Source organism: Clarias gariepinus, chromosome 23 (genome assembly GCF_024256425.1).
Source record: "Clarias gariepinus isolate MV-2021 ecotype Netherlands chromosome 23, CGAR_prim_01v2, whole genome shotgun sequence".
In the NCBI taxonomy this organism is placed as follows: domain Eukaryota; kingdom Metazoa; phylum Chordata; class Actinopteri; order Siluriformes; family Clariidae; genus Clarias; species Clarias gariepinus.
Window position 1 is genome coordinate 8,918,719 of NC_071122.1, and position 25,642 is coordinate 8,944,360.

General features: G+C 38.3%; 2 protein-coding genes across 4 annotated transcripts; both read left to right on the plus strand.

Moving 5' to 3' along the window:
• Positions 1-4,047: 4,047 nt before the first annotated feature.
• asb14a (ankyrin repeat and SOCS box containing 14a) lies at positions 4,048-10,717 on the plus strand. 2 transcript variants are annotated; one of them, XM_053484337.1, is made up of 10 exons: positions 4,048-4,178; positions 5,147-5,400; positions 6,539-6,591; positions 6,670-6,801; positions 6,958-7,116; positions 7,566-7,811; positions 8,173-8,344; positions 8,602-9,145; positions 9,467-9,620; positions 10,292-10,717. In XM_053484337.1, exons 2-10 carry the CDS (start codon positions 5,273-5,275, stop codon positions 10,462-10,464), a joined length of 1,761 nt encoding a protein of 586 aa, XP_053340312.1. In that variant the 5' UTR covers positions 4,048-4,178; positions 5,147-5,272; the 3' UTR covers positions 10,465-10,717. The 2 variants fall into 2 exon arrangements, with proteins under 2 accessions (XP_053340312.1, XP_053340311.1); XM_053484336.1 differs by lacking the exon at positions 4,048-4,178 and adding an exon at positions 4,865-4,912.
• A 1,439-nt stretch (positions 10,718-12,156) lies between these two features.
• Positions 12,157-25,642, plus strand: appl1 (adaptor protein, phosphotyrosine interaction, PH domain and leucine zipper containing 1). Of its 2 annotated transcripts, none has more exons than XM_053484482.1 (22): positions 12,157-12,334; positions 14,608-14,706; positions 14,822-14,881; positions 15,003-15,074; positions 15,171-15,258; positions 15,347-15,388; positions 15,472-15,530; positions 16,532-16,678; positions 17,153-17,235; positions 18,305-18,463; positions 18,555-18,743; positions 20,808-20,850; positions 20,947-21,003; positions 21,134-21,225; positions 21,335-21,514; positions 22,091-22,143; positions 22,243-22,417; positions 22,512-22,548; positions 22,651-22,797; positions 22,919-22,969; positions 23,066-23,155; positions 24,181-25,642. In XM_053484482.1, exons 1-22 carry the CDS (start codon positions 12,281-12,283, stop codon positions 24,328-24,330), a joined length of 2,127 nt encoding a protein of 708 aa, XP_053340457.1. In that variant the 5' UTR covers positions 12,157-12,280; the 3' UTR covers positions 24,331-25,642. The 2 variants fall into 2 exon arrangements, with proteins under 2 accessions (XP_053340457.1, XP_053340458.1); XM_053484483.1 differs by having other exon boundaries at positions 22,094-22,143.

Sequence of the window (25,642 nt, forward strand, 5' to 3'; positions counted from 1 at the left end):
TCATGTTGTTCACTTGTGGGTTTCCTCTGGTACTCCGGTTTCCTTTCACAGTCCAAAGACATGCAGATTAGGCTATTTGGTAAGTTGGAAACGACTAGTTAGCCTCATCCAGAGGAAACCCACCAAGCACACAGACGGGCGGAAATCAAATCCTCGACCACAAGAGCAAACTGAATGTTTATGATTACCAAATTTCTTGTTGGATTTATTTCTAATTACTTGTTACATATTATCCTGCCTTGTTCAGTACCACACTCAGCAGGCCACTGTGCCCATGCCTCGGCCTCTCACAGCAGTCACGATGGAGGAATCACACGCACAGCTCTCAGGCTGCTCTATAGGAATTAAGTCTGTTCGTGAATAAAGAGTAAGAGATTTACTTCAGCCACTTAATGATTTAAGGAAGGTTGAAAAAAGCAATTGAGTAACAATTGGTCATCTGAGGTTTGTGATGTAACTGGTGATTTTAAAGGATAGACAATATTCTGGTTGGAGACTGCTGCTGTTGCTTAGCAACTCGGAAAAAGAAACGACACGCATATGCTATCAAGGAGGTGTTTCATTCGAACAACATAAAGGTGGAATGACCTCGGACCTGAGATAAAGCTGTCAGCAATAACATCACAACACCTCTCATATTCATAAGGATTAATATCCCACGTCCTTGCAGAGAAGCATGAACACTGGCAAAAAAGCTTCGAATTTTGTGTTTTTTTTGGAAAAGTAGTGGGGAAAAAAGTGGTTACAAAATGCTGGGCTCAAACAAGATACAAAAAAAAAGGATTTGGAGGAATTCTTTGAGAAAGTTATGTGTGAAATTGAAAAAGCCAATGATTTAGATAATTTTGGGAAAATTTCACATAAGCGAATTTCACACAGGCGAGTACCAGGATAAGTGGTATAGAGAGAGTGAGTGAATTTCTATTGCTTTCTTTTAAGTCATTTTAATGACAAACAAAATACTGCACAAAATGTTCACTAAATACATGCTTAATCGTATGTAAAATAAAAGTGATTTAAGAGTAAAATAATGCCATAAAAGAGATGATTCAAAGCCAATTAGTCAAAAGATACAAGTAAAGACCCTGTTACAGGTTAGGCAGTATAGAAGATAATGAATGAATAAAAAAGTATCAAAACATTGTTCTTTCTCAACAGAACAAATAATGATTCAAGTGAATTCCTTCAGTCTAACAGATCTAAAACCTAAAACATTAACAACAGTTTTTCAAGGTAAAGGATAGCTTTACTACTATAATTTACCCCGAAACCAAGTGTCCGGGATTAAATGATGTCATTTTGTTTTGTGGCATACATTTGAATCACACTTGCGCTTCTCTCTTCTCTGCTTCTTTAAATACAGTATACAGTACACCCCTCCTAACAGAACCAGCATCCCAACGAGCCCTGTATCTTTTAAATCCATAAATTGGATTTTAAAAATGTTTTGATGAGAGAGAAAGTCAAAGTGAACTCATATGAATTAATGTGTGCTGCGACATACACTCACCTAAGGGATTATTAGGAACACCATACTAATACGGTGTTTGACCCCCTTTCGCCTTCAGAACTGCCTTAATTCTACGTGGCATTGATTCAACAAGGTGCTGAAAGCATTCTTTAGAAATGTTGGCCCATATTGATAGGATAGCATCTTGCAGTTGATGGAGATTTGTTGGATGCACATCCAGGGCACGAAGCTCCTGTTCCACCACATCCCAAAGATGCTCTATTGGGTTGAGATCTGGTGACTGTGGGGGCCATTTTAGTACAGTGAACTCATTGTCATGTTCAAGAAACCAATTTGAAATGATTTGAGCTTTGTGACATGGTGCATTATCCTGCTGGAAGTAGCCATCAGAGGATGGGTACATGGTGGTCATAAAGGGATGGACATGGTCAGAAACAATCCTCAGGTAGCCCGTGGCATTTAAACGATGCCCAATTGGCACTAAGGGGCCTAAAGTATGCCAAGAAAACATCCCTTACACCATTACACCACCACCACCAGCCTGCACAGTGGTAACAAGGCATGATGGATCCATGTTCTCATTCTGTTTACGCCAAATTCTGACTCTACCATTTGAATGTCTCAACAGAAATCGAGACTCATCAGACCAGGCAACATTTTTCCAGTCTTCAACTGTCCTATTTTGGTGAGCTCGTGCAAATTGTAGCCTCTTTTTTTCTATTTGTAGTGGAGATGAGTGGTACCCGGTGGGGTCTTCTGCTGTTGTAGCCCATCCGCCTCAAGGTTGTGCGTGTTGTGGCTTCACAAATGCTTTGCTGCATACCTCGGTTGTAACGAGTGGTTATTTCAGTCAAAGTTGCTCTTCTATCAGCTTGAATCAGTCGGCCCATTCTCCTCTGACCTCTAGCATTAACAAGGCATTTTCGCCCACAGGACTGCCGCATACTGGATGTTTTTCCCTTTTCACACCATTCTTTGTAAACCCTTAAAAATGGTTGTGCGTGAAAATCCCAGTAACTGAGCAGATTGTGAAATACTCAGACCGGCCCGTCTGGCACCAACAACCATGCCACGCTCAAAATAGCTTAAATCACCTTTCTTTCCCATTCTGACATTCAGTTTGGAGTTCAGGAGATTGTCTTGACCAGGACCACACCCCTAAATGCATTGAAGCAACTGCCATGTGATTGGTTGATTAGATAATTGCATTAATGAGAAATTGAACAGGTGTTCCTAATAATCCTTTAGGTGAGTGTATATACAGTAGACTGTATAACTGTAATGATGTGGGAATTATGACTTATTATGTACACAACTCACTTACTCTCACTTATCTTCTGTACTGCTTTATTCTGTATTCAGGATCGCGGGCGGCTGGAGCCTATCACAAGAGACTTAGTGCCTGAGGCGGGTACACCCTGGATAGTGTGCCAATCCATTGCAGGGCACACACACATACACACACACACACACACACACATATGCTCATTCACACACTACGGGCAATTAGGGAATGCCAATTAGCCTAATCTGCATGTCTTTGGACTGTGGGAGGAAACCAGAGTACCCGGAGGAAACACACCAAGCACAGGGAGAACATGCAAACTCCATGCACACAGAGACGAGGTGGGAATCAAGGTGCAAGGCGATAATGCTAAACACTAAGCCTGCAAATAAGCTATTATAAAAAAAAATTATAAATATAAAAGAAAAAGAGAGAGGACTTACCATAATGTGTTTAAAATGTAAACCACAGACAAGAAGGCGCTAATGTGATGCTGGTCATTTGGTATTGGGACAAATCATTTTTCGAGTTTGGTTAACTTAGTTGACAGAACTTTTGTGGTTATTAATAAATTGATATATATCTAAATTATTTTAACGAGTGAATAACTGTAAAAATATCTACAAAATAGATGTGAACACAGGATAAAGCTCACACACATACACACACTCACACACTACGGGCAATTTGGGAACGCCAATTGGTCTAACCTACATCTTAGGACTGTGGGAGGAAACCAGAGTACCCAGAGAAAACCCACCAAGCACGGGGAGAACATGCAAACTCCATGCACACATGGGAATCGAGCCTGGCAGGTAATCGAGCTCGGACCCTGGAGGTGCAAGGCGATTATTTTTACTATGATTATGATTATTATGATTATTATTAAGCTGACACAGCCGAACTCCTAGCAGTGTTCGTGCTGCTAGTCTAATATGAAAAGGATAAATAAGGTGTGTAACAGTAACAAAAAGTAACCACAACACAATCATAACATCATTTCAACAATCATTTGAATAGACATATCAAGAATGTCGCCCTGGTTCTTGTACTGTAATACCATGTAAATAAATCTTGTAATGTTTATGTATAACTGATTCTTAAGTTTATGTTTTTGGGGAAACTTTGATAAAGTTACGGGAGTGTAAGAGAGGAAGAACTCAGAGGCCAAAATGATTTATTAATAATTACCCCAGCTCATGGGTTGAGGGTAGAACATTCATTCATTTGGGAGAAATGCCTCCATTTGACACTGCCATCTAGTGGCCAGAAGCTACAATGTACAAGGGCTGTTCAACTCAAACCAGGATTTTCATCACAGGATGAGACATTCCACTTACTGAATGTTCATGGTGTTGACTGGAGTGGGCTCTGAAACACCTCAGCTGAGATCATCATTCACATATGTATGGCGTTGTAAGAGTAAGAGTTTTATTACGGTACTGTGCTTTAAGTTAGTTTTTTTTTTCTTTGACTTGAACGCCCTCATATAGTGGGGATTTATTTTGAGAAAGCGTATATTCTTTATAGATTAAGGGGAAAAATTATTTGGTTACATATTGCAATTGTTTTGTGTGGATAAGATTGTTAGAATTGTAAAAAATCTAAATAAAGAATTATAGATATTAAATATTATTATATATTAGATATTTATAAAATGGTGATACCAAAGGAACCGCAATGCAAATTGAATCAACACCCAAGTATCGGGATATATCGTATCGAGTTGTCCCTGGTGATTCCCATCCATAGGATTTTTTAGATCAGTCTTCCTTCTGCAGCATCTTTTGTGCCAGACTCATTTTGCATGTAAAGAAGTGCTAGATCACAGCCTGCTTTAATTACTAACATTAACTTCTAAACCTCCAGAAATCTCTCACCAGGTGCAGGACTACATCCTTCACTCTCATAGCTACGTTTCATGTGAATACCAATATAAAGGCTGATGAAATGGGAATAATATTCTTATGCATGTGAGATATCTTAGTTGCAAAACCCAGTAGAACGAGTTAATATGAGAGGGGGTCACTGGGTCAGGCCACTTGAGCAGCCTTGTTTTGTCCCATGATTAGATATTTATAGCAGGACCATGGCATAAATAACCCAGCGTGCAGCTCAGGAGTCGGACAACATCTAACAGGGGTATAACTCTTTAGGTAAGCGCAAGTGTAAACATTCATTATTTGGGAATCGACCTATAGTACAGTGTAAGGAGAGTGTGACATTTTATTCAGTCAAAGAATTGTTACACGGAGCTGCATGTTACTCATTTTTACAGTCTTGCAAATGCTTTGATTGCGCTACCTGTTGTTTATTATAACCAGCATAATTTTGACAAATGCAATTCAATTTCCAAAGAGTTACTCATTTCTAAAATATCATGTTTGCAGACCAGAAGAAAGGAACCACGTGGGATGAAGCTGGACAGCAACAGCGTCAGTGTTGCACAGTGATTTCTTTATGGGCACGCTGTCAGTGGTGAAGAAGGTTTTTTGCAGTTCTCGGGCAGTGCAGCTATGGATATTGAGACGTCAGGAGAGATTTTTGATGAAGATGTGGCGACTCAGTATATGATAGAACAGAGCCTTCTGGGAAACAATAAGCAGACTGAATTTAAGGACATCTTATCTGCAGATGGATGCAGGTACAATTCTGGAGTTTGGAGGTTTTTTTTAAACATATTTATAATAATATTTAATAATTTAATATTTAATACGTCAATAAAAGTCTAAGAATAGGTCTTTAGTACAACAATAACATATATAAATGTAGTATACTTTATAGGAATAATTTGTCTTTTTGACACGGGAATAGATTTTTAGTAAACCCCGAGGTTATGTATATAAGGTTAGTTGTTTTTTACTGTATATTGGAAAGATTGATAAAAGCATTGGTGGCTCAGTGGTAGATTTCTCACCTGCCATGCAGAAGGCCCGGGTTCAATTCCCACCTAATGTCTAAACCCCAGCTCCTGGATGCAATGCTTGTCCCTAGCCTGGATAAAATGGAAGGATTGCATCAGGAAGAGCATCTGGCTTAAACCTGTGCCACATGTGGTGTGATTGCGGATTGGGTGGTCTGCCGTGAGGACCCCTAGACAGGAACAGACAAAAGTCCAACAGAGACGTTGATAAAACCATACACATTTGTTTTAGATATCTGTAATTCTATGATCTGTGTTGTGAGTGTAAGGATTGACATTACTCAATTCCATGTTGTTTAACTGCCTACCTAAAAACATTTTCCCCTAAAATTTAAAAATAGTCCATGTATTTTTATAAGAAAGAAGTTTTAAGTGAATAGCCATCATGTTTTGTTTTGTTTTGTCAATGGTAAATGAACATCTGTTAAACCTGCAATAAATAGATATAAGATTCTAAATAATCCAGGATTTATATTATTATATTAATTTTAATTTAAAATTAGTTAAAGATTCCTAACATATTAACCCAGGTATATTGTTTTCATATCTCAAACTCTCAAGGAAAAATATTCCTCTATAAACGTGCTGTTTAAGTATCTATGTAAGAGAACTACCGCTGAGCCACGCTCACTAGAGAGCTGAGCAACAAGCCCGAGGTATGTATCTTCTTATATGAGGTCACATTAGGAGGAAAATCTGGCTTGTTTAAACCTTAGTCAATACAAAAATAAGGTGTAAAGGCAGTAAAAGCTTCTTTGTCATGTTTCCAGTCTCAAAATTGACAAAAAATTATTTATTTTTAGTAATACAGTAGGTCTCCTTTAAAGACTTTTCTACATGATGTCTTTTGTGTCCACAGGATAATCCACACTAGTCCAGAAAGGGACAAAATCTCCAGTGCCATCAGACGAGGTAAGTGAGTGTTTTTAAGAATTCCTCATGTCCTCTGTGATGTGGTTAATGAGTTTTGTTTTGTTCTTTGCGTGTCAGGTGATGAAGCCGAGCTTTGTAAGCTTGCAGTCCATCAGCCAGCTTTCTCCGAGGAGGACAGTGCCGGCCAGATTCCCTTACACGAGGCAGCAGTGCAGAGCAACCAGCACATCCTGGAGATCACTTTTAAAGGTCAGGGGAGAAGTGATGTGATGTTTTAGTGAATACCTTGGCAATAAGTGTTCACATATCTCTATGTCTGGTGGGAGCTTAAATAGTGCTATAGATGAATGTGTTCCATTAACCTGTTAGTTAAGTTGATTGCCATTTATGCCTGTTTTGCAACAGCATCCCCAACAGACGCTAAGTTTCGAAAAACTCATGGGGGGAAGACAGCCCTTTTTTTAGCGGTGGAGAAAAGTCTGTTGGAAAATGCTTCCTACCTTTTGGACAATGGGAGCAGCGTGGATTGCCAGGACAATGATGAAAATTCATCTCTTGTTGTTGGTCAGTAAAAGTAAACACCTTAAAATAATGTAACTGGTTAAATTTAAATAGATTAAAAGATTAAAAGATTAAAGAAAAGCATCCTATCTTTTGATGTTAGAATAGCCAACACATGCAACATTTGGTTCTTATATTTTCAATAATGCTATAAGATCAATGTAGCTTTCTGGAATGGATTTCCTTCTCTCCCTAAAAGTTTTTTCTTTCAGTAAATATGTATGATTTTAGGACACGTGACTTTACTTTTAATTTTTTTTTTTTTTTAAGTAGAAATTATGTTTTTTCACCTAACCTTAGTCTTAACTTGTCTTGACACTACACAGCAAAATATGTTAAATTAACACCCTACAGCGTTTATGTGAGCAAACTCTAAAAGTATTAAATCTGCACTGTGGATTTTACTTTATTAAATAAGAATTTTCTCAGGCTGTGTCATTACATTTCCACAGCTATAAAAAACAACCACTACGACATGACAAAGCTCCTTCTTGGCTTCAGTGCCAACGTTAACCAAAAGCTGGCGAACGCCAGGACGGTTCTTCACGAAGCTGCTCGTATGGGTCTGACAGACATTGTAAAGCTGCTGCTGAAGTCTGGAGCTGATCCTGATCCTAGGAGCACATACGGCCTCACGCCTCTGGCTCTGGCGGCACAAGGTGGCTACTTGGAGATAGTGCAGGAACTCCTACGCCGAGGTCAGCACTTTTACGTATTACTACAGTTTTTAACATGAATTTAGTTCAAGACACTTAAGACAGTAATGCTTGGACAATATTATTTAATTGTTTATATTTAAAGACGATTATATTCTTTTGAAGGAAGTCATTTGAATGAGCAAACTGATCAAAGCGCAAAAACATATGAAAATTTCTTCTTTCTCATACTTTACGTCTTCATACACACGTACGCGACTTGAACACCCCTTATACTTACCATATAGTAATATAAAAAAAAATTTTTAGCTATAGTTTAAATTTTCAGAAGAGTAAAAACTCTTGAAAAATGCTTTTGTTTAGACTAATTTCTTGGTTATTTAATATTGTTTTTGGACTACAGGGGCTGATGTGGATTCTCAAGCTCAAGACTGGGCCACTATCCTCTATGAAGCTTCTGCGTCCGGGAATCCTGATGTCATCTCTCTGCTGCTGGAGTACGGTGCTGATGCTAATATACCCAGACACACTGGGCACCTGCCGATCCACAGGGTGGCCCATCGCGGATATGTGAAGTACGAGGTGTTTCTAATTGATTTCTGAACAATATGCGAACTGCATCTAGATCAAATAAAAGATGTAGAATATGTTACAAGGACAAGAATAACTTTAATAATGGTCATTACGATCGTGATTACTCTTGACTTTATATGATGCTGACACGTCGCTGACACGCAATTGGCTAGTTAGAAAAGTGCAGGAGTAGCAGTGACCAGGGATTGTAAACATGTATAAATGTATGAAGGAATATTTGGATGTTCTCTAATTCCAGAGCTCTGGCTCTCCTGATCCCTGTGACCACATATGAGGCGGTGGACGGGAGCGGCATGAGCCCACTGCACTCGGCAGCAGCCGGCGGACAAACGCAGTGTCTAGACATGCTCCTGAAAGCCGGCTACGACCCCAACTTCATGCTTCACCCCTGGGTGAGGCGCAATTATGACGACCAGCGCAGGTCCGTCCTGTACTTCGCAGTAACCAATGAAGATATCTTTTCCACCAAGATGCTCCTAGAGGCTGGCGCGATGCCCAACCAGGACCCGGTGAAGTGCTTGCAGGTGGCCTTGCGTCTAGGCAACTACCAGCTGATCGATATCTTGCTGAGGTATGGCGCCAACGTCAACTACTTCTGCAGGGTGAACACCACGCACTTCCCTTCAGCTCTGCAATACGCCCTGAAGGATGAAATTCTGCTGAGGATGCTCTTTAACTACGGCTACGACGTTGAGCGTTGCTTTGACTGTCCGTACGGAGACAGAGCTCACGTGCCTGATGATTACGAGGGCTGGAGCAATACTGTCATCAAAGATACCACGGTGAGATAGGAATCATTTAGAAAATTGTCAGAAGTGATTTTGCAAAGTGGGGAGACTTTGCACTAGTTGAACTTGCACTGTGTTTTGAGCTTCAGGGCTAACATAGAAAACATGCAAAAGAACTCTCATATCTCATGCAAATATTTACATCCAGTACTTTTCATGGCATTTGGCAGCTGTCCTTATCCAGAGATATATATTTATCCTCTTACACATCTGAGCAGTTGGTTCAAAACATTTTCCAGACCATTAGCTTATGAAATAAAACGTTTTTATTACTTCTTATCATTTTTACATTGATGACACGCTTCCTGCCTGCAGTTCTGCGAGGTGATCACTGTCGATTGGCTGAGGCATCTCTCCGGGAGTGTGGTGCGCATCATGCTAGACTACGTTGACCATGTCAGGTTTTGCTGCAAAATAAAGGCAGCTCTGATGGAGCAAAAAGAGTGGCCGGAAATCTGCAGAATTCAAGGTGAGCATATGTGTAGTGTGACATTTTGTTGTGGATCTTGTGATGATAGGTATACAGTTCAGCATTCAGTTACTATAATATAGTATATATAACCAATTCTGACCGTAATCACTGTTAATTACACTAACTATTGGTCACTGCATAGGTGAAAAGAGGTCTGTATAGTCCGCCATAGGGAGAAGAGGGCAGCTACCTGCCAGAATAATCAAGCATGCCATACAATAATACAATGCTTGCTACTACTTTGGAGTAATCTGGTATAAGTAGCAGTATTGGAGCATTGACATCAGGGGTGAGTCTTAAGGTTTGAAAGGTGTCTTGTAAAACCACATTAAAAAACAGTCACAGACTGGAGGATCGCAGGGAACGTGGTGCGGCTACAAAGCTAACTAGCTCCTAGCACAAACCTGAATTACAAACCCCGGTTCACACTTGGATTACGCTAGCTTTTAATTCATTACTATTTAAGATTCAATCTCGGAAAACAACAAACCAAACAAAATTGTTTTTGGAACAGTTGTATAAAAGCAATATCAGCTCAAAGTCGTGCTGCATTGTTGGATATAGCACCTTCTGCACTTCCTCGCAGCCACCCCATAACTCGCAGTACAGCACTCTCACTTGGATAATATTTCTTAAATAGATTACACTTCTTGTGTTTAATGTTCCAGAAAACACACGCTGCTTAAAGCACCTGTGCCGACTGAGGATCAGGAGATGTTTGGGACGTCTGCGCCTCAGAGCCCCGGTCTTCATGAGCTTCCTGCCTCTGCCAAACCGCTTGAAGGAGTACATCTTATACAAAGAGTATGATCTTTACAGGCAGACGTGCCAGTCTAAATAGAAAAATGTCAGACTGTGATTCAGAGAACTGATTGTGTGAATATTGCTGTTGAAATAAGTGACATATTGTAGACGTGTTAAAATGTGTTTGAATGTTTAATGGTCAGTCAGCATTTTTTTATGTTTTAATTTATGAGTTTTGTAAAGGTAAACCTTAGGTTTGTAGAAATACAGTACAGTATAATGGATTAGGAAAATAAATATCCAGTGAGTATTTGTATGTTTTCCTGTAGATGAGCTCGGAATTTTTTTTTTGTGACATAAGCAAATAAATAACTTAATTTCCTGTGTGTTGTCGCCTAGAATAACAGATGGTATTGTGTGTGTGTGTGTGTGTGTGTGTGTGTGTGTGTGTGTGTGTGTGTGTGTGTGTATGTGTGTGTGTGTGTGTATTTATTGGGGCTTATATGGTGACTCAGCATGGTGGTTAGCACTGTCACCTCACAACTCCGGGTCGAAGGGTTTCGAATCTCACTTTTGGTCTGTGTGTGTGTGTGTGTGTGTGTGTGTGTGTGTGTGTGTGTGTGTGTGTGTATGTGTGTGTGTGTATGTGTGTGTAAAATGTCCATTTTCTCCCAGTATTTTGTGGGTTTCCTCCATGGACTGCGCTGGAGGTTGACAGATATAGTGTATGAGTGCGTGAGTGTGTGTGTGTGTGTGAGCTTGTGCTCTGAGATAAGTTTCAACCCCATTGTGTAAATGTTTTGTAGACAAATTTAAGTGGTGGGAGAGGTCATTAGCTAGAGGTGTGGCCACAGGGGTGATAGCTGCAAGGAACTGTGCAAGGAAACCGGAGTACCTGGAGGGAACCCACCAACATGCGGAAAACATGCAGACTTTACTCACACAGACCCAAGGTAGAAATTAAACCATCGATCCTGGACATACAAAGAAAGAATCAAACCCTCAAACCTGGAGTGCAAGGTGGGAATCGAACCATTAACTCAGAAGGAGGAAGATGGGAATCGAACCTTTAACCCTGGAGGGGCGAGGTTAAAATCAAACCCTAGACCCTGGTAGGAATTCAACATCGCCTCTCGAAGCACGAGGTAGGAATCGAACCTTCAACCTTGGAGGCACGACGTAGGTGTCAAGTCCTTGACCCTGGAGGTGTGAGGTGGGAATCAAACTCTTAACCCCGGTGTAGCGAGGCGGGAATCAAACCCTTAACCCTGGAGTCATGAGGTGGGAATTGAACCCTTTGACCCCATAGGTGTGAGGTAGGAATCGAATCTTCGACCCCAGAGGTGCAAGGTAGGAATCAAACCCTCAACTTCGGAGGCGCAAGGCAGAACTTGAACCCTCAACGAACCATCAACCCTGGAGACGTGAGGTGGTAATCGAACCTTTTGATCTGGAGGTGTTTGTAAACATACTTTTTTATAATTTCTACTAATTTAAAATTTATATTATCATTAATAATAATAACATTAAAACACAACTGGAAAATCCAAATTTGTCTAACTAAAATGGCTTTTATTTTATGACGCCATAACTGCAAACATTGCTCATCACAAGCACCCATGGCTGAATCACAAACCCATTAAATCTTCACGTGTGCACTACAAAGTGCACTACAAAAGCGCTACAAGGCAATTTCCTACAATCTGCCCTTGCGAAGGTTTTATTGAGTAATTTGGGACACAACTCAGTCTGTCTGCCACAGAGAGGCGGAGAGAGCGCAAAATCTGTGTGTGTGTGTATGTGTGTGTGTGTGGGAAGGGCACTGTCTTGGATTTGTCTTGGATCTTCAGCAAACAGGAAGAGATAAAGCTAGATATATTTTTGTAAAATAATACATAAATAACAGCACAACCATGCCAGGAATTGACAAACTGCCGATAGAAGAAGCACTGGAGGACAGTCCTCAGGTACAAACCCTCTGGATCTAGTAGCATTCGAGCTTTATCACTAGCTAGCTAAAGAACTAGCATAGCAACTCATTTTTATTGTATTATCTGTAACGGTCGTCGCTAGAGAGTCAGGAAATATTGGTTTTTTTTAAAAATGTTAATAAAACGTCGTTTTCCAAAGCAGGCCTTGTGGAAATGGGTTAATGTTTGGATTAGAGAGTGTTTACAATACATAAGCAAAGGCTGTATCCCAAATCACTCAGCTTTAGATATATAGTGCACTTGGTAACTCATTGTCTGCTTCTCTATATAGGCCATTTTTGTAGTGGGTTAGGAAGACATTTGCGAAAGGAGACAACCCCTGTTAACTTTGAGCAGATAAATAATATACTTAAACTAACAAAGGGGAGCGTTATATGTATTTAAACAGAATGAGTACATTAGGAGTCAGTTTTGTATTGTTTGTGTGTGTACAGAGCTTTTTTTTAATCTAGCATTAATTATGGACAATATTAGTGTACTGTAATCATCATATTTTTTTCTATTTTTAAGTTTAACACAGTGTTATTTTTCTTTTTCTTAACATTCTGGCTACAGATCAGCTTGGGTTTAAATCCTTGCCATGTCCAGCTTTACTTCCTCACCCACTTCCTTAATCTTTTTTCATTGTTTTCTTCTTCTTATGACTCTCATGATTTCAACAACCTTTACGGAAGCTCAACAAAATCAAACTTATTTTAAAATCACTGATTCTTAAAGAAAACTGGAAGATTTACAAAATTCAAGATTTGGAAAATTAACACCTTAATAACAACACAGTCATGCCAGGAATAGAAAAATAGGAAATGTTCAGTGCCTTAAATCACCTACGAACTTGCTTAGAGTTAGGGATCAACTGATTATCTATGTCTACTACAGTTTTACAATTATCTCTGGTATAGTCGTTAGCACTGTGGCCTCCAGGGTCGAGGGATCGATTCCCTGCCTCGGGTTTGTGTGTGGAGTTTGCATGTTCTCCCTGTGCTTGGTGTTGTTTGCTCATGTTATTCCGGTTTCCTCCCACAGTGCAAAGAAATGCACGTTAGGCTAATTAGCACATTAGGCAAAAAGGTGACTCCTGCTTCAGGTCTGTGTGTGTGCATGAAGTTTCCATCTTCTCCACGTGCTTAGTGGGTTTCTTTTTGTTACTACAGTTTCCTCCCACAGCGATAAGGTTTTTTTATCCTGCTTACAGCTTAAACACACTGCTTTTTTGCTGCACCTGTATGTCTGTTATAAATATTAGTTATCGGTCTCCTTTATCGATAGTAATGGGTACCAGCATCATTGCTGGGAAAAAAAAATCATATCGACCTATTATGCATAACCTGTGAAATAGTACAATGTACCTATAATTAGTTATAATTATGTAATCAGCTATGACTCCTGGAAGAAATGTATACCAAATCGGGACTCCTTTGCCTAATCATAAAATACTCTTACTCTTAAGTTTTGAATAAAGAAGTAAACTTAGTCCAAGAAAACTTGTTTAAAGTAGTGGTTTTAAATAGATATATAATTCCTTCTTTGCAGAATTCAGTTCAGCCTATTAGTCAGGTCCTCCACAACAGTCCTAGTTTCTAAATTGAATTGAAGTGAATTAGAGTGTTTCTATTTAGTAGTATGGTAAGTACACTGGGTCGGATTTAGCTATTTCAGCAGCTGTATGAGAGGTTGTTGCAGGAGCTCCAGTAGTGACAGCTCAACACTAATCAAGGAAGTTTGGATTATTAAAACATGTGAACCACTTACAAGATGTACAAACCATCTACAATCCACCTTCAATATAAAAATTTTAAGTGTGGTTTTATGATTTAAGATTTTTTTATGATAAGGATATTATGTAATTGCAGCAGATTCCAACTGTGTGCTGATTTTCATGACGTTTTAAAAATGTTAAGACCTCTAAAAAGGCCCAAATGAAAAATTAAAACAGTGTCATCATCATGCCAATGTCATAGTGCTTAGGCCTCAATTATGCATAGTTGAGAAATGTCTCACTATTAAATAAATCGTTGTGGCTCAGAAGTGAATTCAGGGCATCAACATAATCAAGTTCTGTATTAATGCATATCTCATGCTACAGGATAGCCAGACTGCTCATGATGTTGCTTAGCAACCAAACACTACAGTCATGTATTGTTGAGTGTATTGTTGATTATAAATAATAATAAATTTATTAATAATCAGCAATACACTCTGTCATAATTTAAATCCCAGAGTCGATGTTGAATGTGCAATTGTGTTTCTAGACTCGCTCCCTGCTTAGTGTGTTTGAGGAAGACACGTTTGCTGTATCCAGCTACTACCATCAACTCTACAAGGCCATGCAAAGAATATATGATGCACAGGTAGGCCAGGTCTAAAATAAAATACATTCTCACCAGTATTAGAAATTCTCACAGAGCAGTTTTTTGCTTGGTTTGTTTCTAAAAATAGTAATCTTTAGGTTTGTATGGTTTACAGAATGAACTGAGCGCTGCGACACACCTGACATCCAAGTTACTGAAGGAGTATGAAAAACAGGTAGAATATTGTTAGTGTAAAGAAATGGTTTAAGGAAAAACTGACTTAACACAAAAATTATGATGATCTGATGTTTCTTTTTTAATTTTATGATTAAAGACTGACCCTCTCGTTCCCATAGCGTTTTCCGCTTGCCGGTGACGATGAGGTCATGAGCTCGACTTTGCAGCAGTTTGCCAAAGTCATTGATGAGGTGAGGGCAATAAAGCGCTTTTATTTCATTCTTTTCAGGTACATTTAAATTCACCTCCCTTTCTTTCCCTCCCTCCCTCTTTCTGTCGTTTCACAGCTCAGCTCCTGTCACGCCGTCTTGTCCACTCAGCTAGCAGATGCCATGATGTTCCCCATCACTCAGTTCAAAGAGCGGGACTTAAAAGGTGAAAGTCCATATTACATTTTGCAGTATGTCACAAATCAGTGCATCATCGTTTTGCCTTTCTTTTAGTAATTTTTTTTTTCTTTTAGAAATCCTCACTTTGAAGGAAGTGTTCCAAATATCCAGCGATGGTGAGAATCACACTCATTTTACGAATCACAAAAGCAAAAGAATTCTTCCACTTTTTTACCGTTTAATTTTGTCTATATAACAGATCTCGACACGGCCATCAACAGGTACAGTCGGCTGTCTAAAAAGAAAGAGAATGAGAAAGTAAGTAAGAAGTGTAAAAGGTTGCATCCCTGTAGTGTTAACACTAACATTTCATTCGACCGCCTTTAGCTTTGATTACCATACTTCGTACAACGTAGTGACTAGTTCATGTGTGAAAATGGGTCCTCATTATTCCAAAACCACATTTTTACAGTTTGAGTCCTGGAACATTCCTGTGTCATCATAGAAGAAAAAACTCCATAGATGTGATTCCCTGGTCATTCAGTACATCGTCAGCTGACTTTGTTTTATTGCCACATAATGTTGCTGACCCAAGACCTGACCAACTGAAGCAACCCCAGATCATAACACTACAGATGCTTGTACAGTGACCAATATGCATGATGGGTGCATCATGCATAATGCACTTCACTTCTTCCCTTGACACACCTATTGCTCTGGAATAGGGTCAGACAAGCTTTTTTTCTAATTAGTCTCACTTAGTCTTTTTTTTTTTTTTTTTTTTTCATTTTAAATTGAGGAAAAAGTCATCATTGTGATCTCAGTCTTTTGGAGCTCACTATATAAAAAAAGACGTATTTCAGTTCAGTAAAAGTCTAGAGTACGTACATACATGTTCCATGTGGAATGCTTTCCTCAGGTCCTCTCATAAATTCAGTGCAGGCTTTGCCATCTGACTTGATTTCTTCACCTAATCAGTTCTGCCTTCTCCTGCTGTTCGGTGGGCCTAATTAACAGAACATAAGAAGATTAAAACAGTCCCATACTGCAGCAACGGTCAGCATTTAATGAAGCACATATCGAGACTTGGCATGGCCCTTGTAGGAAGAGCGTATGTTGCGCAGATTTTGTTGGCTTGGCCCCTGTCTCACTGTGAAAGGGGAATTATTCTGGGAGTGAAGATAGAAATCGTTGCTGTGACTTAAAAACAAATCAGTCATCCAGAGTTTTTTTTTACTTTTTTTGTTAAACCTATAGTAATAGACAAATTATTGTAGTATCTAAATGGATTTCTGTTTTGTTTTGTTTTTTATTCACAGGTGAAGGCTGAAGTCATGGAAGATGTTTACACTTCAAGGAAAAAGCAGCACCAGACCATGATGCACTACTTCTTAGCACTTAATACGCTACAGTATAAGAAAAGGATCGCTCTGTTGGAGCCGCTGCTGGGGTACATGCAGGCACAGGTGCGGACTACACACTGTCTGTCTTTCTCTTTCTCTTTTTTCATCTTAATGGTCTCCAAGCTCTTGTGAAACACTGGCACAAGTGCATTAGTTTAGGGGGATATTATATAGAGAAATAAAAGAGTTTTTTGCTCTCATAAAGGTGTTCTTTTATTCTGTACGATCAAAAGTCCTAGTTTGACTTGAACGCCCCTCGTATTAAAAAAAAAAAACTGTGCTAGAAGATTACCCTCGTGCCCAAAATGGTGCTCTACCCCTATTCCCTCCCCATAGGTCACATCATCAGTCCCCTAAAAATACTTCACATTTCCCACTATACAACATATATTGACTAAGGTAAAGAGTAAGCCATATTCTCAGCCTTTTGAGTTCTTATTATTTCTAATATAAACTTGACAGGACAGCTATAAATCCTAACTAACACTAGCTCTTGTTAAATCTAACCCATTTCTTATTTTTCCTGCTTTTTATCAGATCAGTTTCTTCAAACTTGGATCAGAGAACCTCACACAGCAATGGGAGGACTTCATGACCAACATCGGAACCAGTGTACAAAAGTATGTTTTATCTGTTTCCTTTTGCCCCTCTTTAACATCCAGTCCCTGATTAATTATCCTGTATTGTTTTTCTTTTCCCTCTATGCAGTGGGACCAAGAGGAAATAATTAGAATTATTTTCTCTTGGTATAAGGACAGTAATTAACAGAGCATGACAGGCAAACACATAACCTTTTTATTAATGTTGGTATTGGTGTGTTCCATCATTAATATTTAACTAGAGTCGTTTTACAGCACAACAGCAATGATGTAGGGCCGAGAGCGTTTAAAGCCTGAATGCATTGCATTGCAGTGCAGTAATAGAACATGCCATTTCTCAAATGTTTTTAGAAGTTAGGGGGAAAAATTATAACCTTATAACTCAGTTACCTTGTTCTTGATCGTACTTACTAAATGTTTTACCGAATGGAAGCAGAATAGACCATTTTGGACAAATGACATAAGTGCAGATGACTTGTCATATGTATGATATCCAAAAGGTTGTTCTGATCAGATCTGGAACATGTCCTCAGTAATGGTTAAGAGGTCTGTGTTCTTTTCCAAGATATACTGCATGCATTTATTTTCTTAGTAAAACCTACGAAATATATCATATATTTACAGATAAAACCTACTGCATCAAGGAGAGGAAACTAGTGAAATTGCTAAAATATCTGAAATTGGGTTAAGAACTGGTCAGCTGGTTAGTAAATAATCACTTAAACGCTTGGTGAAGTAGCATCATAACATCAACCGTAGAAATCAGGGCTATGTTTATTAGTTAAAGTAAGATTGCTTCCACACACACAGTAAACGATGGGATGAAAAAGCATAAAGATTGAATGAAAAATGTCATGTGGTCTGATGAGTTCAAAGTGACCCTATTCCTATTTACATATTTGAATGTACTAAATGACCAGGTTATCTTAACTTATTTTATCTTTCCTGACAAGGCAGTCATATTTCAGTGTGTGACTTTGTTTTTTGGTCAGGCAGTTTATAGCAACTTTGCTGTATATTGGTGTTAATAGTGCGAGTGTTAAGATATAAGAAATGGTTTGCATGAACATTTTTGTGTTTTTGTTGATAGTGTGCGTAGGGAGATGGACAGCGAGGTGGACACAATGCAGCAGACCATCCAGGATCTGGAGCAGGCCAGTGATATGCTGTACATGCCCGACCCTGACCCTAACAAAATCCCAATCAACCGCAACCTGACGCGCAAAGCCGGATACCTCAACACTCGCAAGTAAGAAAGCCTGAGTTCTTAGTACAAGCAGTAGTATTATTGTTTTTACTTGATTCATCCAACAGCTGTGTCATTCTGATGTTGTCACCAGTAAAACGGGTCTGGTATCGTCCACCTGGGAGCGGCAATATTTCTTCACACAAGGAGGAAACCTTATGAGTCAGTCTCGAGGAGACGTGGCAGGGGGGCTGGTCATGGACATAGATAACTGTTCCGTCATGGCGGTGGACTGTGAGGATCGGCGCTTCTGCTTCCAGATCTCTGCTTTCGATGGCAAAAAGTATGTGTAATAACATCAATACTGAGATATCACATTAGGAGTTTGAAGATTATAAGTTAGTATTTTATTCATGTAGTTCCTCCAGTGGAAACGAAAGTGTTTTAGTAGATCTTAAGATCAGTTGTTCTTGAAAGCTGTTTTAAACAATGGATTTATTCAGGAGCAGCATAAATTATGCATTTTTTTAGAGCTTAAACATTAAGTATTGACTTGCTTACTAACAAAGGCCTTGTTTATAATTATAACTATAATAATAATAACGTACAATGGAACCTCGGATTACAAGCTTAATTCGCTCCGGAAGTGGGCTCGTATTTCAAAACACTCGTAAACCAAATTTAATTTTCCCATAGGAAATAATGGAAACTTAAATTATTCGTTCTACAGCCCCAAAAAATAAATACATAAATATAATTAATACAAAATATAAAGTAAAAATAAAACAAATAAACCTGTACTTTACCTTAAAAAAATATAAAATTAAACCCTGACAGATAAGGGTTTTCGTTTGTGCATGCAGAGTGTATGTGTGTAAAATGTGCGCACACACACACACACACATTAACGGATAGACCGTTTTTTAAACCATTTAAAAATTAGCAAGTAACATTCCTAGTCACACTCACGTGAGCGCATACTAACAGGATCACTGCTGTAAGTAAAACAACAACAACAAAAAACAAATTAAACAGCTCCTTACCTTTGAAAACAATCGCGACAGAGAGAAGTTTGTGTGTTTATTTGGCAACCTGAGAGGAGGGGGGCTGAAGGAGGACTCGCTCGCATTTAAAGCCCCCTCCTCTTAGGTTGCCAAACAAACACACAAACTCTCTGCCTTACACAGACACAAACACACACACTCAAAAACACTGCAAGCACTAAGACCCAGCAGGGGAGACGATAGGTCGGCTTTACAGCTCCCCTTCTCTCAGGTTGCCAAATAAACACACAAACTCTTCTCTATCGCGACTGTTTTCAAAGGTGAGGAGCTGTTTAATTTTTGTTGTTGTTGTTTTACTTTTACTTTACAGTAGTGATCCCGTTAGTATGTGCTCACGCGAGTGTGACTAGCGATGTTCCTTGCTAATTTTTAAATGGTTTTAAAAACGGTCTCTCCGTTAATGTGTGTGTGTGTGTGTGTGCGCGCGCGCACATCTCACACACATACACAGCGCGTGTGTGTATTCACCCAGCAGGAGAGACGATTATCCACAATTCTGCTGCGAGAGAGAGAAAAACCGTTGGCTCACTTGTGATGACGTAACGCTCGTTGTTAAAACAAGAAGCGCATGCGTGAAACATGATACTCGGTGCTCGTTAACTAAGACAATGCTCGTTTTTCAAGTAAAAATTTATAAAAAATTGTTGCTCGTCTTGCAAAACACTCGTAAACCACGTTACTCGTAATCCGAGGTTCCACTGTATTTATGTAACATTATACACATCTTACATACCTTTTCCATTAATTAAATTTTATTTTACACTAAATTAGACACTTTTTATTTGATAAATTATTCAGTTTTTTGTGTCTAGTCTATATATATATAGAGGAATTATATATTATTGTTATTATTATTAGACAATTAATTATATATTATGAATTAATGTATATACTAATTATTCCATATTATATGATAATAAATAATATTAATAATTACATAAGAATATTTGCATGCCTGTAAAAAAAAAAAGCGTCATTTATTACAAACAAACACACACAAAAAAAAACTAATGTAGGCTTCTAGGTTTTGCATGAAAATACAAAACAGTTAGAAGTCTCTGAGTGTGCTGGAAAATAAGTTCTTCTGCCAACTTTGTCACACTCCCTCCATTCTATTTTCATGCAAAACCAAGGAGCTTATAACAACATATATAACACAATTCGTACCAATGGTAACATGGTATAATTATCTATTATGATACTAAGAATTTTTCATAGTCCTGTAGATATAACAAAACTCTCTATACTGGTTCCAGTGCTCAACAATAGTTTATAATAAATTATATTATTTAAAAAAATAAATAAAAAAAAATTATTTTATATAATTCTTTTTCTCCCTGTAGGAATGCCATTTTACAAGCTGATAGCAGAAAGGATTGTGAAGAGGTAATACACTGAAAATATTTCCTGTTGTTTGGTTTTTATTATGTGAGATGAACAACTACAAAAAATGCTTTTCTTTTTGTTTTGTTTTTCTTTCAGTGGATTGCAACAATCAATAACATCTCCAAGAGGATATATCTTAGTGAGAAGCCTGAGGTACATATCAAAAACTCATCACTCTGTTAAAGAAAATAACTGCAATTTATTTATGCATTAATCGCAAGTTGTAATACTGCCGAGATCCAGTGTCTTTTACATTGCTCTATAATTGAAACTTTATCGACAGGAAACTGCTGCCAGAGTCAACCAGTCGGCTTTGGAGGCTGTGACGCCATCGCCTTCATTCCAGCAGCGGCATGAGAGTTTTAGACCCAGCACGTCAGTATCTGTTTATACTCACAGTTACATGGCTTTGTTTTCCTTCAGGTCAGCCTGACTGTTTTGTATTCAAGACGTAACAATGGTTTTTAATCCTGTTGGTTTATAGGCAAAGTCGACCCCGAGCAGCCAGGACTGGCAGTCAGAGCTCCGCAGGTTCCGACTCTCCCGCTCTCTCCTCGCTGTCTTTGGACTCCCTGGTGGCTCCAGACACCCCCATTCAGTTCGATATCATATCCCCAGTCAGTGAAGAGGCCACACCGCAGGCTAAAGGTGCTGCCCAGGGCAGGTCAGTGAATCTAAGTTTAATCTAGACTTAAGTTATTAAACAGTTTTCTTTGATCACTCGTGGTTTGGCAGCAGATTGTACAGGTTTGTGACAAAATCTCATCACTCATGCCTTTTTTAATGGATTAAGTATTAAGGTAAGGGAAAAAGCCTTAAACTGTTAAAGTAAATGTGTATATTGTTTTGACAACCCCAAATCATTTGTATTATTAAAAAAAAGAATAATTCTGTAAGAGAACTCTGTTTAGAAAACACCTAAAAAAATAATTAAACATGATTAGTTTTTGTGATTCATAATTCTCCAGTTTCTGTTTTCCTAACACATAATTTACAAAGTGAAATTCCTTTAGAAGGCCTTTCAGAATTTTATAAGTATTCTACGTATTGAAAATTATTTCCAGTTAAGTCTTTGTGAATAGTTATTCAAATATGTTGTAGGATGTACATTGTGTACTATTTCATTTTATCTGTCACTTTGTCACTCACTGATCCCCTCAGCACCTCAAATGATTGCCGCGTTCTGATTTTTTGTTTTTTTACCTTTTAAATAACTCCTGTATTTTTTATCACCTGAAAGAAGAACAAACCCATTTGGAGAGTCTGGAGAGGTGCAGTCTGGAGACAATGAAGGTACACATCCCATAAACAGACCAGAAAGACCTCAGTTCCTAAGAAAAGATAAAGCTTAAAAATCTCTTATACATATTATCTAACTTCCTGTGTTGTCAGACTCCATCCTGCACCAGCTCTTTATTGTGCGCTTCCTGGGATCCATGGAAGTGAAGGCTACAGAGAACCCAGATGTCATCTACGAGACGATGAGGCAGATCCTGGCAGCCCGAGCAATCCACAACATCTTCAGAATGACCGAGTCCCATCTGCTAGTCACGTGCGACTGCCTGAAGTAAGAGCAACTCCTTGGCATTTTGATGAAAGGACTTAATTGCATACTGTTCGACTTTGTTATTACAAGCTTGTCTTTTTGGAACTGTTTCTAGGCTCATTGACCCTCAAACACAAGTCACAAGATTAAGGGTAAGTCTGATTTTATGCCTTAAAACCTGATCAGGTTATGTATCACAAAGAACGACAAGTTTATATTTTACAAGCTCAATGCTTCTGTTTGTTTCTCCACAGTTCCCTCTGTCCAGCGTGGTGATGTGCGCATCGCATCAAGACAACAAGCGTCTGTTCGGCTTTGTGTTACATACGGCTGGCGGCCGAGTTGACGGTCGTCCTGTCACTGTCTGCTACATCTTTGAGTCTAATAATGATGGAGAGAAGGTACAGTGAAAATTAGTAAATGTAATGGCCATTTTAACCTGATGGCTAAAGTAGTTTTCTGTAAAACCTAAGCCTGTACATGCTTTTACAGTTCGATCTTTATCTGTTATTTTCTTGTCAGATCTGTGACAGTGTGGGACTGGCGAAACAGATAGCCCTTCATTCAGAAATGGTAAACCTTATTTTTGTGTTATAGAGCAAAGCAGACATCGGTGAAATCCTAGTAGAGTATTTTATCTCATTCTTATGAATCTGTTGTATGTTAAAGGATCGCAAAGCCAATCAGAAGCAGAGAGAGCTGGAAAAGGTCAAGGAGAAGCAGCAAGAAGAGCTGACTAAACAGAAACAGATTGAAAAGGTTTAAAAAGAAAATTCATTTCTAGTGGTGATGTCAAGTCCTGGTTCAAGTCCTGGTGATCCACAGATCTCATGTTTGGGCTTTTCTCTCCTATTTTTAAGATGCTTTGAATATGGACACAAAATATAGGCTAGGCTACCTTGACCCTTTTTTTCAAGGATCATTAACTGGCTCAATTCACTAAGATGGTCAAAATTTAAAATTAGGGGAAATTAGAAGAAAGTGAGGCAACAAGTTTAAAATTAGTTTTTTATGTAACAACCTCAGCAACAATCTCATTACCCTCCGCATCTGTTCTAACCACTCAGTATTCAGCGTCACTAGTAGACTAATCACCGGCCTGATCTTCTGTCATCATCTAAACCTGTTGCTCACCGACTCATACCTTAGATGTTTCTTTATGCTTGAATAGTTCATAGGTGTGGCTTAACAAACAAAAAACATTGCTCCAAAAACTGCTCAGGTACAGGGACTAGACTAAAAATGAGAACCAAAAAAGTCCTTCAGGGACCCTGGAAAACTATTCCTCAAGGCTACGTTAAAATACAAGAAAGTCTGGCTCTTTGGAAACAATATATGAAGAAATGAGGGGTGGTTCAGTACACAGTACTGTACTTAATTGTAATTACTTAATAACAGCACTGTACTCAATCAAATTATCGCTTAAATATATTTGGGGGTCAAATTTCGCTTCCGGGCATGTGTGTCACAAATTTGACAGGCGATGTAGGCTGATTGCCATTTCAAAATTGTTTGTAGTTTATGACTTTATTTGTTCATGTGTGTTTGTGTGCGTGTGTGTTTGTGTGCAGTTGTAGTTTGCCAGGAGCTGGGGTCTCCAGCAGTGGAACTTCACTCCTTTAGAAATAACCTCTGACATAAAGTCATTGGTTGCTTAGCGATGACTGCTTGAATGGACGGATAGATGAATGGATTCCTGAATGTGTTTTGCTTTTACATTAAATAAAATTGCATTTGTGCAATTACTGTGTCTATATTATGATATTATTATATCATAATTTCAGGACCTGGAGGAACAAAGCCGTCTGATAGCCGCCTCTAGTCGTCCAAACCCACCAACCACAGATGGACAATTTCTCGTCCTCAGCAAGAGCCAATCAGAAGACAGCGATGTCGGGGATGAGGGGCGGAAAAGGGGTGAATCTGATGCATGAGAGTAAAGTTGGTCTCTACCTGGACTCACCTTAAACACTTAATCCTAACGACATTTCCTTTTAAAGGAAATTAGTTTTTTTTTTCCACCAAAATGACTGCAGAATATTAAAAAGGACACAAATACGGGAGAAAAGAGTCATTTTATGGGCAGGTGGATTGCGAGAAGCTCTAACGAGTTTATTTTATTGGTATTGAATCATGTATTTTGTACTTTTTTCCATTACTGACTTGTATCAAAAACATACTTTAAGCAGTTTTTTTGGTCGTTGTATATGAATGTGTAAAAGAGTTGATGTACTACTAAAAACTTGAGTGTAGTAGGCGTGGATGAATGGGAGTTTATTATATTTTAAAAGAAATTGCACGTGTGAATAGCTTATATAAAAGAAGGACTTGTACTAATACTGTAAATTTCACTTTATGCTTTAACATGCCTGCATGAAATTCAGCTTGTGTCAAATCTAAATCAGTAACCGAATTGTATTGGTTTTAAATCTAACCAGATTCTGTCTTGTTTAATTAAATTAAAAAAATATATATAATGAAATCCTGTAAATTCCCAATTAACTGTGATTATTATTGAATATTGTGTTAATGCAATGAAAATATGTAGTTACAAAAGTGGGAGTTTTCAGGGGATTTTTTTTTTTTTATAAAAAAGTTTACAGTTGTACAACATTGTTTAAAAGGTCAATTGGATTTAGACAACATTTCAATATATGCCATTTCTTTAACAACATAAATATATGTTTGTATACATAATTTTCACAAACTATTTGTTGGTTTCTGGCACTTAATATCTAATCATACTTTGTAATTAACATACTGTAATAACAATGCAAATGTACTTCATTTAAGCCACATGTTTGTTAAATCTTAATCCTTCTGTACCAAGAAGTCCTTCTGGGAGTGTTATTGTGTGATTCTATTGTGGTAAAGTTTGTTGTCAAAAGTGGTGTAAATGTAAATGTGTTTTTTTTTTTTTACAAAATGGCCCTAAAATTGTGAAGTGCACTTGAGACATGTATAAAAACGCCCAGTTGCTGTGACTAATGATCAACCAACTAGTGGACATATAATTCATATATGGATCATGGATGTCCTTCATAATAATAATAATTTATATCATGATCCTTCTCTGTGGTAGACTCAGAAGGTGTTGTGGAAATGTGTGAAGGCGAACAGAAGAAATATATTTCTTTATTTGATTAAGGTTTTAAGGATTATACAGAAGGTTGATTTTATATTATTAAGCTCTGTGTTAAGATTATGTAATAATAATACCAACATTACATGTACACTTTGAACTTA

Coding starts and splice junctions, on each gene's coding strand:
- asb14a (XM_053484337.1), top strand. CDS start 5,273: ATGGATATTGAGACGTCAGGAGAGATTTTTGATGAAGATGTGGCGACT. Junction 7,117..7,565: donor AAATTCATCTCTTGTTGTTG/GTCAGTAAAAGT, acceptor ACATTTCCACAG/CTATAAAAAACAACCACTAC. Junction 8,345..8,601: donor GCCCATCGCGGATATGTGAA/GTACGAGGTGTT, acceptor CTCTAATTCCAG/AGCTCTGGCTCTCCTGATCC.
- appl1 (XM_053484482.1), top strand. CDS start 12,281: ATGCCAGGAATTGACAAACTGCCGATAGAAGAAGCACTGGAGGACAGT. Junction 18,744..20,807: donor TCTGCTTTCGATGGCAAAAA/GTATGTGTAATA, acceptor TTCTCCCTGTAG/GAATGCCATTTTACAAGCTG. Junction 22,798..22,918: donor CTAATAATGATGGAGAGAAG/GTACAGTGAAAA, acceptor TTTTCTTGTCAG/ATCTGTGACAGTGTGGGACT.